The sequence below is a fragment of the Entelurus aequoreus genome, linkage group LG07 (assembly GCF_033978785.1).
Source record: "Entelurus aequoreus isolate RoL-2023_Sb linkage group LG07, RoL_Eaeq_v1.1, whole genome shotgun sequence".
Lineage (NCBI taxonomy): Eukaryota > Metazoa > Chordata > Actinopteri > Syngnathiformes > Syngnathidae > Entelurus > Entelurus aequoreus.
In genome coordinates, this window is record NC_084737.1 from 50,442,851 (window position 1) to 50,455,789 (window position 12,939).

General features: G+C 42.8%; 1 protein-coding gene across 4 annotated transcripts in view; it reads left to right on the forward strand.

Moving 5' to 3' along the window:
- The window catches only part of nav1a (neuron navigator 1a), a 154,902-nt gene that overhangs the window by 11,261 nt on the left and 130,702 nt on the right, over positions 1-12,939 (forward strand). For all 4 annotated transcript variants that reach the window (XM_062053855.1, XM_062053856.1, XM_062053857.1 and 1 more), the window contains exons 2-4: positions 272-450; positions 9,541-10,415; positions 11,784-11,875. In XM_062053855.1, coding sequence (XP_061909839.1) covers positions 9,547-10,415; positions 11,784-11,875 — 961 coding nt within the window. In that variant the 5' untranslated portion in view covers positions 272-450; positions 9,541-9,546. The remainder of the gene's footprint in view (positions 1-271; positions 451-9,540; positions 10,416-11,783; positions 11,876-12,939) is intronic.

Below are 12,939 nucleotides of genomic sequence, written 5' to 3' on the forward strand. Positions count from 1 at the left end.
AACTTTAATTACTGTTTGACACAAGATATTGTGTGGTCAAGTTCACAGAAAAAAGATTGTTAATATGACAAACTGTTACCAGGGATCAAATTAAGTACCGGTAAGTGTAATTTCAGGGTTCAGTTCAAAGAAATATTTTTGGTGTGTGAAATGAATGTTTTACTGCCAGATGGCCTGAACGCTGCTTTGTAAAGGAAGATGACTTTGAAAATGAGTCACTTTGGTGCGTCTCGCCCTGATTGGATCATAATGTTGTTTCTGTTTGTCACAGCTTCCTGTCTTGGTGAATGGTTAGCTTCTGCAGACCAATGAAAGGGCAGCTGTGCGGATGCAGCAGTGATCCAGGAAAAAACAGCCCATTGTTCCTGGGACGTCAGAGAAGTGTGACCTCCTTCCCCTCCTGCCGGCTTGGCCTCGCTGGGTGCCAAAGACGCAGTACCCTGCTGGCAGGTAGGACACTCATTTGGGTCAGAGGATTTGGCACACATGGGGCGGCGTGGCGAAGTTGGTAGAGTGGCCGGGCCAGCAATCGGAGGGTTGCTGGTTACTGGGGTTCAATCCCCACCTTCTACCATCCTAGTCACGTCCGTTGTGTCCTTGGGCAAGACACTTCACCCTTGCTCCTGATGGCTGCTGGTTAGCGCCTTGCATGGCAGCTCCCGCCATCAGTGTGTGAATGTGTGTGTGAATGGGTGAATGTGGAAATACTGTCAAAGCGCTTTGAGTACCTTGAAGGTAGAAAAGCGCTATACAAGTATAACCCATTTATCATTTATTTATCATTTATTGTCTGTAATAAGCAGCTTTTACACTACATACATTGGCACCCTCATGTTGTTGTCACTTCCAGGAAAGCTGGTTTTGTATCACTAACTTACCGTAAGACAGTGTTGTTTTGGTTGTTGTGATTGATTGTAGAAAGAGTAACCCTTTATGTAACAAGCAACTTTCACTGATGTGATGTGATGTCCTTCACTTCCCAGACATCGGCATGTGTTACCACCTCATGTGTTGACTCTGCGGGGAGTCAGAATGTTCATCACAAGGTTGTGCGTGCATGTGTGTTACGAGGGAAAAATCAATTCAGCACACAGCTGCAATGTGTCGGAATAAGTGAGCTAGATGTGATTAGGAAAAGTATTAGACGCCTATTTTAATGCCACCTGGAAATAGTTTTTCCTATGAAAGAAACACATTGTAGCAAAATAGTGACAACATTATCGTTGTTGTTGCACAGATTGTCCAGCAGATGTCAGTATCATCATGATACAGTAGTCATGTGTTTTTCCTATGAAAGGCACATGTTGTGTAGTGACTCGATGTTGTTGCACATATTGTCCAGCAGATGTCAGGATAATCCTGGATACAGCAGTAATTGTCAAAGGTAACTCCTAAGAGCCAGGAATGAATTATGTACTGAATGTGAGTGTGAATGTTGTCTGTCTATCTGTGTTGGCCCTGCGATGAGGTGGCGACTTGTCCAGGGTGTACCCCGCCTTCTGTCTGAGTGCAGCTTGGATAGGCTCCAGCCACCCCCGAGAGGGACAAGAGGTAAAAAATGGATGGATGGCATTCAAAAAATATGTACCAGATTTATCAAGTATTTCAACTGAACATCACATTGATACTGAGACATTATGATTCAACTAACCTATTAACCTATTTTCATCTTTTTTATTACCAAATCAAAGTAGTCAAAAACATCGATTTTAAATGATTACTTTTGGACTTTTGACAGGGCAGGACAGTGGCTTAGTGCGTCTGCCTCACAATACGAAGGTCCTGGGTTCGATCCTGCGCTCGGGATCTTTTTGTGTGGAGTTTGCATGTTCTCCCCATGACTGCGTGGGTTCCCTCCGGGTACTCCGGCGTCCTCCCACCTCCAAAGACATGCACCTGGGGATAGGTTGATTGGCAACACTAAATTGACCCTAGTGTGTGAATGTGAGTGTGGATGTTGTCTGTCTATCTGTGTTGGCCCTGCGATGAGGTGGCGACTTGTCCAGGGTGTACCCCGCCTTCTGCCCGAATGCAGCTGAGATAGGCTCCAGCACCCCCGCGACCCCAAACAGGACAAGCGGTAGAAAATGGATGGGATGGATGGACTTTTGACACATTGGTTGGGATGTGTTTATATATCCAATCAATTCAAAAACAGAAATAAGTGACCTCATTCAGCATGTTAGTGTCTTGTATTTTGATTGTTTTGTAGAAATAATTTTTAACAATAGTTGAAATCAATGAATGTGATTTGTGTGGCCAATCACATCGTGTCATAGATGTTTAACAAATAATAGTTCAACCTTAGTATTTCCACTTGGGCTGATCTTGTGTTTGAAACCTGATGTCTAATTGACAGAGAGACCTAACACTTGTAACAAATATTGACATAACATAATGCTAAACTTTTTATTTATTATCCTACAGCTGATGGTGTCAGTCAACACTAACAAAGTGATCTTTTCCCCTTTTTTCCTTTTTTGACATCCCACCAAAAGCTGAGTGTTGCTGTACTTGGGCTGACATGACCTGTGACTGCCCTCTTGCAAAGACAATTTTCCATAGAAATAGAAATGGAGCTAGACTGCACATGTGCTCTTGGAAATCCTAGCAAGGATGACCTCAGACCTCAGGCTGCTTGTGATGCTCTTGTGTTGAGAGCTCCCTAGAGATGGAGGCTGTAAGAGATAAGGGGGTGCTTAGGGAAAGAGAAGTGAGCAACCTAAAGCATAACAATTAGCCAAAAGACTGCTCATATCCCCAAAAACTTTTACACACTCGTACGCCAAGTACCACTGTATTTACTTTGACAATTTTGAATGTGATATAAGCACAATGCAAAAGTGTGCGGAAGCACTTTATTTTATTGTTATATATATACACACACACACACACACACATATATATATATATATATATATATATATATATATATATATATATATATATATATATATATATATATATATATATATATATATATATATATATATATATACTGTATATGTATATTTATTTGTTTATTTACAGAAAATACAAAATAGTAATATACCGTAGGTTCAATATTATTTTTTCATTCATTCAACCACAAAGGCTACGGAAATAAACATGAAATACTTGTCCAAGGTGTACACTGCCTTCCGCCCGAGTGCTGCTGAGATAAGCTGCAGGCTTTCTTAAGCAGGTAAAAGATGGCTAATCCATCTAGGGCACTGTTAATTCAGGTATAATGATGGTCTTTGAACTTCTCAACAGAAAGATAATGTCTCTAATGTAGATGTCAGTCTGAAAGCGGCAGTAAAGAAGAATCCGAACACAAGACGAGAAGTCAAGAGAGAATCAGGCAAATCAATCAATCAATCAATCAATGTTTATTTATATAGCCCTAAATCACAAGTGTCTCAAAGGGCTGTACAAGCCACAACGACATCCTCGGTACAGAGCCCACATACGGGCAAGGAAAAACTCACCCCAGTGGGACGTCGGTGAATGACTATGAGAAACCTTGGAGAGGACCGCATATGTGGGTAACCCCCCCCCCCCTCTAGGGGAGACCGAAAGCAACGGATGTCGAGTGGGTCTGACATAACATTGTGAAAGTCCAGTCCACAGTGGATCCAACACATCAGCGGGAGTCCAGTCCACAGCGGGGCCAACAGGAAACCATCCCGAGCGGAGACGGGTCAGCAGCGCAGAGATGTCCCCAACCGATGCACAGGCTAGTGGTCCACCCGGGGTCCCGGCTCTGGACAGCCAGCACTTCATCCATGGCCACCGGACCTATGCAACTCCCCCTCGCAAGGGACAGGGGAGAAGAGGAGAGAAGAAAAGAAACGGCAGATCAACTGGTCTAAAAAAGGGGGGGTCTATTTAAAGGCTAGATTATACAAATGAGTTTTAAGATGGGACTTAAATGCTTCTACTGAGGTAGCATCTCTAACTGTTACCGGGAGGGCATTCCAGAGTACTGGAGCCCGAATAGAAAACGCTCTATAGCCCGCAGACTTTTTTTTGGCTCTGGGAATCACTAATAAGCCGGAGTTCTTTGAACGCAGATTTCTTGTCGGGACATATGGTACAATACAATCGGCGAGATAGGCTGGAGCTAAACCGTGTAATATTTTATACGTAAGTAGTAAAACCTTAAAGTCGCATCTTAAGTGCACAGGAAGCCAGTGCAAGTGAGCCAGTATAGGCGTAATATGATCAAACTTTCTTGTTTTTGTCAAAAGCCTTGCAGCCGCATTTTGTACCAACTGTAATCTTTTAATGCTAGACATAGGGAGGCCCGAAAATAATACGTTACAGTAATCGAGACGAGACGTAACGAACGCATGAATAATGATCTCAGCGTCGCCAGTGGACAAGATGGAACGAATTTTAGCGATATTACGGAGATGAAAGAAAGCCGTTTTAGTAACACTCTTAATGTGTGACTCAAACGAGAGAGTTGGGTCGAAGATAATACCCAGATTCTTTACCGAGTCTCCTTGTTTAATTGTTTGGTTGTCAAATGTTAAGGTGGTATTATTAAATAGATGTTGGTGTCTAGCAGGACCGATAATCAGCATTTCCGTTTTCTTAGCGTTGAGTTGCAAAAAGTTAGCGGACATCCATTGTTTAATTTCATTAAGACACGCCTCCAGCTGACTACAGTCCGGCGTGTTGGTCAGCTTTAGGGGCATGTAGAGTTGAGTGTCATCAGCATAACAGTGAAAGCTAACACCGTACTTGCGTATGATGTCACCCAGCGGCAGCATGTAAATACTAAAGAGTGCAGGGCCAAGAACCGAACCCTGGGGAACTCCGCACGTTACCTTGACATAGTCCGAGGTCACATTGTTATGGGAGACGCACTGCATCCTGTCAGTAAGATAAGAGTTAAACCAAGACAAGGCTAAGTCTGACATACCAATACGTGTTTTGATACGCTCTAATAAAATATTATGATCGACGGTATCGAAAGCGGCGCTAAGATCAAGAAGCAGCAACATAGATGACGCATCAGAATCCATCGTTAGCAATAGATCATTAGTCATTTTTGCGAGGGCTGTCTCCGTAGAGTGATTTGCCCTGAAACCGGATTGAAAAGGTTCACAGAGATTGTTAGTCACTAAGTGTTCATTTAGCTGCTGTGCAACAGTTTTTTCGAGAATTTTGGAAATAAACGGAAGGTGGGAGACCGGTCGGTAGTTTACCATGAGGTCAGGATCGAGGTTAGGTCTTTTGAGCAGAGGATGAATAACCGCTTTTTTGAATGCTAGGGGAACAGTGCCAGAGGAAAGTGATAAGTTTATAATATTTAACACTGATGGACCTAATAATACAAACAGTTCCTTGATAAGTTTCCCAGGAAGTGGGTCAAGTAAGCATGTTGTTTGTTTTATCCCACTTACACGCTGTAATAATTCCTCTAATGTTATTTCATCAAAAATAGAGAGACTATTTTGGAGGGCAGTGTCCGTCGTATATACAGTCGTATTTGTGTTAATAGAGCCCAGTTGTAGCTGGGATGCGTTGTCTTTAATCTCCTTTCTAATGAGTTCAATTTTCTTATTAAAGAAATTCATAAAATCATCTGCCGAGTGGGTGGAGCTACTGGGAGGAGTCCCTTGTTGGGTTAGCGATGCTACTGTACTAAACAGAAATTTAGGATCGTTTTTGTTGAGGCGGATGAGATTTGAGTAGTATTTAGCTTTAGCTAAGGTAAGCATGCGTTTATAAGTTATTAAACTATCACTCCATGCTTGATGGAAAACCTCAAGTTTAGTCGCGCGCCATTTGCGTTCCAGTTTTCTACATGATAATTTATGAGCTCTAATTTCTTCTGTAAACCATGGGGTGCGCCTTTTAGGGGCCCTTTTTTGCTTTAGCGGTGCTATACTATCAATAATTTCGCGCAAGGCATCGTCAAAGTTGTTAGTGAGTTTATCAATAGAGCCGACATAATTTGGGAATGGTGCTATTACCGAAGGCAGTAGGTCAGCAAGAGTCATCGTTGTGGCAGCATTAATGTTGCGGCCGCTATAGCAGTTATTATTATTATTAGCTTGTTGACAAAGAGTCAAAACTTCAAATTTTATAAGGTAATGATCGGACATTACTTTAGTATATGGAAGTATCATAACTTTGGAGGTGGTGACACCCCTGACAAGCACTAGATCTATTGTATTACCGTTGCGATGCGTGGGTTCATGTATTATTTGTGTAAGACCACAGCTATCAATTATGGTTTGGAGCGCCACGCACTGAGGGTCCGATGGGGTATTCATATGGATATTAAAGTCCCCCATTATGATTATATTGTCGGCGTGCGTCACTAGATCAGCAACGAACTCTGAGAATTCACTGATAAAGTCCGAATAGGGCCCAGGGGGGCGGTAGATAACAGCCAGGTCGAGAGGTAGCGGTGTGACAGACCTCATAGTAAGCACCTCAAACGATTTATATTTATTATTTAGGTTAGGGGTAAGGTTGAAATTTTCATTGTATATTAGTGCGACACCCCCTCCCCTTTTAAGAGGGCGGGCAACATGCGCATTCGTATAGTTAGGAGGAGATGCCTCATTGAGCGCAAAAAATTCGTCCGGTTTGAGCCAGGTTTCGCTAAGACCAATGACGTTAAGATTGTTGTCTCTAATGACCTCATTAACCAATAACGCCTTGGGAGACAATGATCTTATGTTTAAAAAGCCCATATTATAGGTATTGGGCTGTTTTGACGAGTTTTTGTTAAGATTATCCGTAGTGGCAATATTAACAATGTTGCGTTTATTATGCGTAGTGCACTTTAAATAGTTTCGACCATATCTAGGAATTGATATGACGGGAATTTTCCGATTGTTTGCTTGGTGCTGCAATAGACTGGACATATCATAATTTGCCACCTCAGTAGAATGCATGTCCACCTCTGACACAGACACAACAGAAAAAACATTATGTGAATTGTGTATTATTCTAAGAGAATTGCTATGCGTACATGGATTATCCAGCCTGGCGCTGGCTAGTTCTAGCTTAACTGACTCCTCACCCGGACTAACAGACATTGTAATTGCCTGTGACCGGGCTTGCTCTAGTGTAGTCAGTCAAGTGAGACTTAAATAGTAGTCTATGTTTCTAGACAGGATGATGGCGCCTTCCTGGTTAGGGTGAAGGCCGTCTCTCATCAGCAAGCCTGGTTTGCCCCAGAAAGAGGGCCAGTTATCAATAAACGTTAGTCCCTGCGTCCTACAGTAGCTAGCCAACCACTTGTTAAGCGAGACTAATCTGCTATATCTCTCATCATTGCCTCTCGCAGGCAGGGGGCCAGAGACAATTACTCGATGCCTGGACATCTTTCTGGCGAGATCACAAGTCCTGGCTATGTTTCTCTTTGTAATCTCTGACTGTCTCATTCTAGTGTCATTGGAGCCAACGTGTACAACTATATTCGCATAATTAGTGGTGCGATTAGCCTGTCGTACGTGTTTACTAGGCCTGTTGCGAGTTAGCTCCCTAAGATTAGCTTCAATGTCAGGTGCTCTGGCCCCGGGGATACACTTTATTGTGGCTGGTTTGCTAAGCTTTATGTTTCGGGTGATGGAGTCCCCTATAACTAAGGTGTGGTGCCCGGTAGACTGGGGTGTAGGACTAGCTAAAGAGCTAAATCTATTATGCGTCTCAACCGGTACACCGTAGCTTGTAGGCCGCTTAGGACTGCTACAAGCTGGGCTAGTTAGCTCGCTACAGCTAACGCTAGCAGATGTGTCCGCAACATCTAAAGTTACGACATTACTCTGCTCTAACTGGCGGACACGGCCCTCTAGCAGAGCCAACCTCTCCGTGAGTATGGTGCAAGACGCGCAGGAAGCCATTACTCACAGTGTTTTCTGTCACCGAGTGAAGTTCCTGCTGTCCTCAGGGAAGTGGTCGCGGTCTGTAGGAGTAGCTTCTTACTGACCGGCGCTGCCTTTCTCCGCGCTAGCTTAGCAGCTAGCTAGCTGAGGAAAGGGTGGTGGGACAGAGATCGGGTGATTTGCAAGTTAAATAGTACCACTAAAAATGTTTGAGAGTGATAAAGAAAGCTGTAGAACAATTAAAAGCACACAGATAGAGCGCTACTTAGCTTTTTCGCAACAGCGAACAGACGGCGAGCAGTCACGCACGGTGAACCGGAACCGAAAATCCAGCCTCCAGCAAAGGTAGCGAGGTGAACACCAAAGGTAGAAACAAGTTTGGAGAGGCACGACAAGATGCCACCATTAGAGGAGCTGTTTGAGGTAATCGTAAAAGCTGACTAGTCATTGGACCCTGTCTTCCATACTCTCGCCAATCCTAAGAATGCACTCATGGAGCAGCTTCTGTCTGAGTACACACTGCTGATGGGGAGGAGCACTACAGGAAGAAACAGGAGCAGAAAGAGAGTTGTTAGACTGTTGTATCTGCTAAACAACCCTAACCACAAACCGATGTTCATAAACCTCTAAGTAGAGCCTGAGAGCAGAGATGTTGAGGTTTTGTATCTTTTCCCTAAGAGCCTTGCTCCTGTTTGTTTGGAAGGTCATGGTTGATGGGGCTTGCTGTTTGTTGGCATTTACTTTTTTCAGCCCGGTCCACGTGACGATCTCTGTGAGGACTTTGTTGTGCCTCCATGTAGTGTTACAATCTGCAAGTAGCCAGTGCAAGTGTCTTGAAACGTAACCCGCACAAGTAGCGGGGATCACTTCTAGTGATTTTCACATTATCCTCATTTTCATTTCCCAGCATTATCACAGTATTATTTCATTAAAAAACCATATAAAAAATGTCTAAATTCCCTGTAGCGATATCATTTATTTTACATGCTGAAACACATCTGCTAGATTTTTCAACAAGTTTCGTTTACACACTTTGTGAGGGAGTGTAAACAAAATTCATCAGTTTGCTGTTTCCTTAGTTTTGCCCTCCTATTTCTTCATTCTCCACACTTCCCTTTTCCATGCAAAGATGTGGTTGCACTGTAAGGTTCAGTTTGGTATCAAAGACAGATTGGTTGTATTTGTCATAGCGTCTACATTGTATAGTACTTGATTGATTTGAGGATTTCTAAATGAGACAATGAAAAGCATAAAAACCACTGAATATCTGGATTAAATCTAAATAAGGTAATAAAACACTAATGTGGATGAAAGTGAGCAGTGTGTTCGAATAGTTGTGTAACTTTGAATTAATGATCATTTAGGGAACATCAGTTATGCAAGAACAGATCAATCTCAGAGCAATTTTTCCCTGTTGCCTTCAGCCTGTGTCTGTAGACTGGACTAGGATCTGTCTGCTTCTTTGTTCACAGATGTCCCTGCAGGCAAAATTTATTGCACAGTTGTTCCAAGATGCGTTAAAAACAAGCTAAACTCGTGGCCGGTGACTTTTTGTTCTTGACTCACATGTTTTTTACACAAGCAGATGATATATAATTCTCAGTTACAAACAGCTGATTCACAGGAGACGATAAATAAAGTTATGTGTTTTTCGTTAGAGACTTTTTAATAAGTAGATTGTGTCTCCTGTGCTTCTATATTTTAGATCATCATGAGTGGGGGAATAAATGTGAGGTCCACTCGTCAGCCTCCTCCCCCATCTGGAATCCCACTCCCACGAACGCTCTTACCCACCTCCCCAAAAAGGGACAGGCACCACAGGACCAGCGATATACCCAGGGCCCTGACCCACTCCCCCAAACACACACCCAGACACACGCCCACTCAGTCTCCATCCCTTTGCCCTCGAAGAGCCAGCCTCCGCAAGTCTTCTCACAGGGACTTACAAACAGATACTGGCCTGAAATCTCCACTTCTCCACCGGACTGGTGATATTAATGCGCACCAGATCTCGTCTTCAGCCTACAACAGCCCACTGATCCAGCGACGAGTTCCACCGCCACAGTCCAAAGACACACTGGATCTAGTAAAGCCCAACCACCCTCGTATAGATGTTTCACTTGATAGTAATTGTAATAGAAATCCATGCACAAATAGAAACCAATCATTGGCCACCAGCAACCTGCGTCTTCCACTCCAGTTCAGGAGAGTAGACCATTTCAGTTCCAATGTGCTTAGGTATGTTGTCCCGGTAAGAGAGGAAGAGGCTCCAAAAATAGACACAGACGAGTCCAATAATGGTAACATCTACGAACCTCACACTCAAAATTGTGATCAACCAACCATCAGTGGACCATGTGACTCCACCACCCAATCAGATGAAGAAATGGGGACACCGGAGGAACCAAGTGGAGCTTCCTCTACAAGTCTCCCGTTACTGCCACCAGGCATGCTGGCCATGCCTTTAATGTCCAAGCGACCTGTTGGTATGCCCGATCAAGGCCTACATAATGAACCTGAAACCTCAGAAATACAAGGTCCAAGAGTCAATATGGCAGCTGTTGCTCCCTTCAGTTTCAGGTTAGTGGTCTTTGTTCACACACAGTTATGACCCACTACTGGTTCACTTTCAAACCACTCTTTGTAATACAGTGCATGCATTCAGTGGAACCTTGATTTACAAACTTAAGTGGTTCATACAAAGAAAAGTATATATATTGAAGCAAATTTCTCCTTACAAAACACTGTAAACATTAATAATGGGTTACAGCCTTGATGGAAGTCCATATTTTCCTAAAGTTTGTACACTTTGAAGTTGAACACAATATAAAGAGCTACCAGTACTGTTTATCACACAAACATAACAAAGAGTGATGGATCAACTTTAAATTTAATAACAAAGCTGAAAAACTACAACCAGCTGAACTGTCCTCATTTGGAACCTGCCCTGCCGACACATTGTCCCTAGCCCTGTGGTGCACTCACAGAGACAAGGTTTGCACACTAAACATATTTTATTTGGTCTTTTGTTTGTAAATCAAACAGTTTGTACAATGAGGATTTCATAAATCAGTACAACTGTATTATCTTCCTCCATTCTGCTTTATTCCAACCTGCTCCGGGTAACAAACTTAGGACCGAGAGGCTTGTTGTGACCATTTTCATGTACAGTGATGCCTTGACAAACAATTTTAATTCGTTTTGCGACGGATGTCAATACGCATCAATTTGCCGAGAGATGTCGATGTCCGCTACCCATTCAAAAAAAGCTACACAACTCTACTGAGCATGCGCACGCATACGCACCAACGCTAAAGTTTTCCTCAATATTAAAATTAACTTAACCCATCAAAAAACACTTTGTGTAGACTTACCTCTTGTAGACGTCATCACTTGTGCTACAAGTAGGTAATTATTTTTAATTATATGTATTTCATTGTATATATTTTGACCAGTAAGCATGTAGAAACTTGCAGTGTGAGGAAGTTTACAGTGTATATTAACGGACAGTGAGCAAAGCCTGTAGACAATTACAGCATGAGGAAGTTCACATTGATGCAAATAATGGTAGCTTACATATTCATTTTCATTACCATTTTGTAATCAGGAATAACCACTGGTAGCTGTCTTCCACAAAGCAGTTAATGTCAACAAAACGACTTGTATCTCAAAAAATTAGTAAGGTGGGGCACTTGTAAGCCAAAGTATCACTTTAATCGTACAATAATCTTAACACACAACCACTCACCTACACTGTGCATTCTAGAGCAGAACTAATAGTTAAAGTGTCCAGCAGAAAGCCTCCAGTCATACTGAACATACTCTTTCATAGTCCTTCAACATGGAGATAAAACCAGGCATACTATACATGGAAACACGTGACATATTTGGTGATTCTGATGTTTGTGTACAGTGATATATGAGTTATGGTTTTCATGTTGTTGGCAGGCTACAGGTACAGGAGGGGGATTTGTCACTGGATGAACTGAGTGATTGCTCATCTGGATCCATAGAAATCTGCTGCGATGACCTGACACCAGGTTAGGCACATTTTAGTTACTGCAGTACTTTTAAGTGATTCAAATACACTTTTTTCTCTCAGCTTCATGATCTCTGCCTAGTTATCACGAGGGCACAAATCTGCCAACAGATTGCTTTTTGTTACGTTTGGGTGCCTACAGGACACATTTATTGTGACAGCCATACAAGACATTCCCAAGGCCGATCTATGAGTCTCATTGTGGGATCTGAATAGACACAGTGAAAACTAAGGGACTATCAGTCTCAGTCCATACAAATGTCCCCCCACTCGTCAGTCCTCGGTCGCCATGTCTGAAGTAAGGTGGCACAGTTTTGAATGTGTGCCTCAGCCCGAGGCTCTGCTGACTGCAGAGGGTCAGGATGAAGAGATGGAAACTAGAGAAATGGATGCTCTGATAGGGGAAGATGACAGTGTTGATGTGGGTCACTAATGGGATAAAAAAAGATGCATTTTCTGCCATGCAGTGATACAAGTATTGCAAAAACACTGATTTCAACTTATCCAAAAGCTGTCAAGGATAGGGATGGGTACCCAATTCAGTACTTTTATAGGTACTGACCCAATTCCTTCGGTACTACTTGAATTTAATACCTGTATTGCACGTGACGTCATGTTAGGTTGCAGACTCAGCATCAGCTCTGGCTCTTGGCGCGCAAACAGCCGTTTTCATATAGGATTGTCTCTTAACAAAGCAAGCATGCCTGATTAAAAAAAAACGTTCAAAAGAAAGACCAGTTTTGTTTATATTTATTTTTCCTTGTGGAGTAGTGTTGAGCATGGTTGCCTCACAGTCAGGAGAGGTTTTGAATCGCCATTCGGACGTAGCTCTGTAGAGTTTGCATGTTCTCATCACGCCTGTGTGGGTTTTCTCCCAGTACTTCAACTTCCTCTCACATTCCAAAAATAGGCATGTTAGGTTAATTGAAGACTCCTAATTGTGTGGTATGAATGTAAGTGTGATTGGCTTTTTGTCTATACAGCATGTGCTCTGAGATTGGCTAGCGCCGAGTCCAGGTTTTAACCTGCCTCTTGCCCAAAGTCGGCTGAGATGGTAAGATCCAC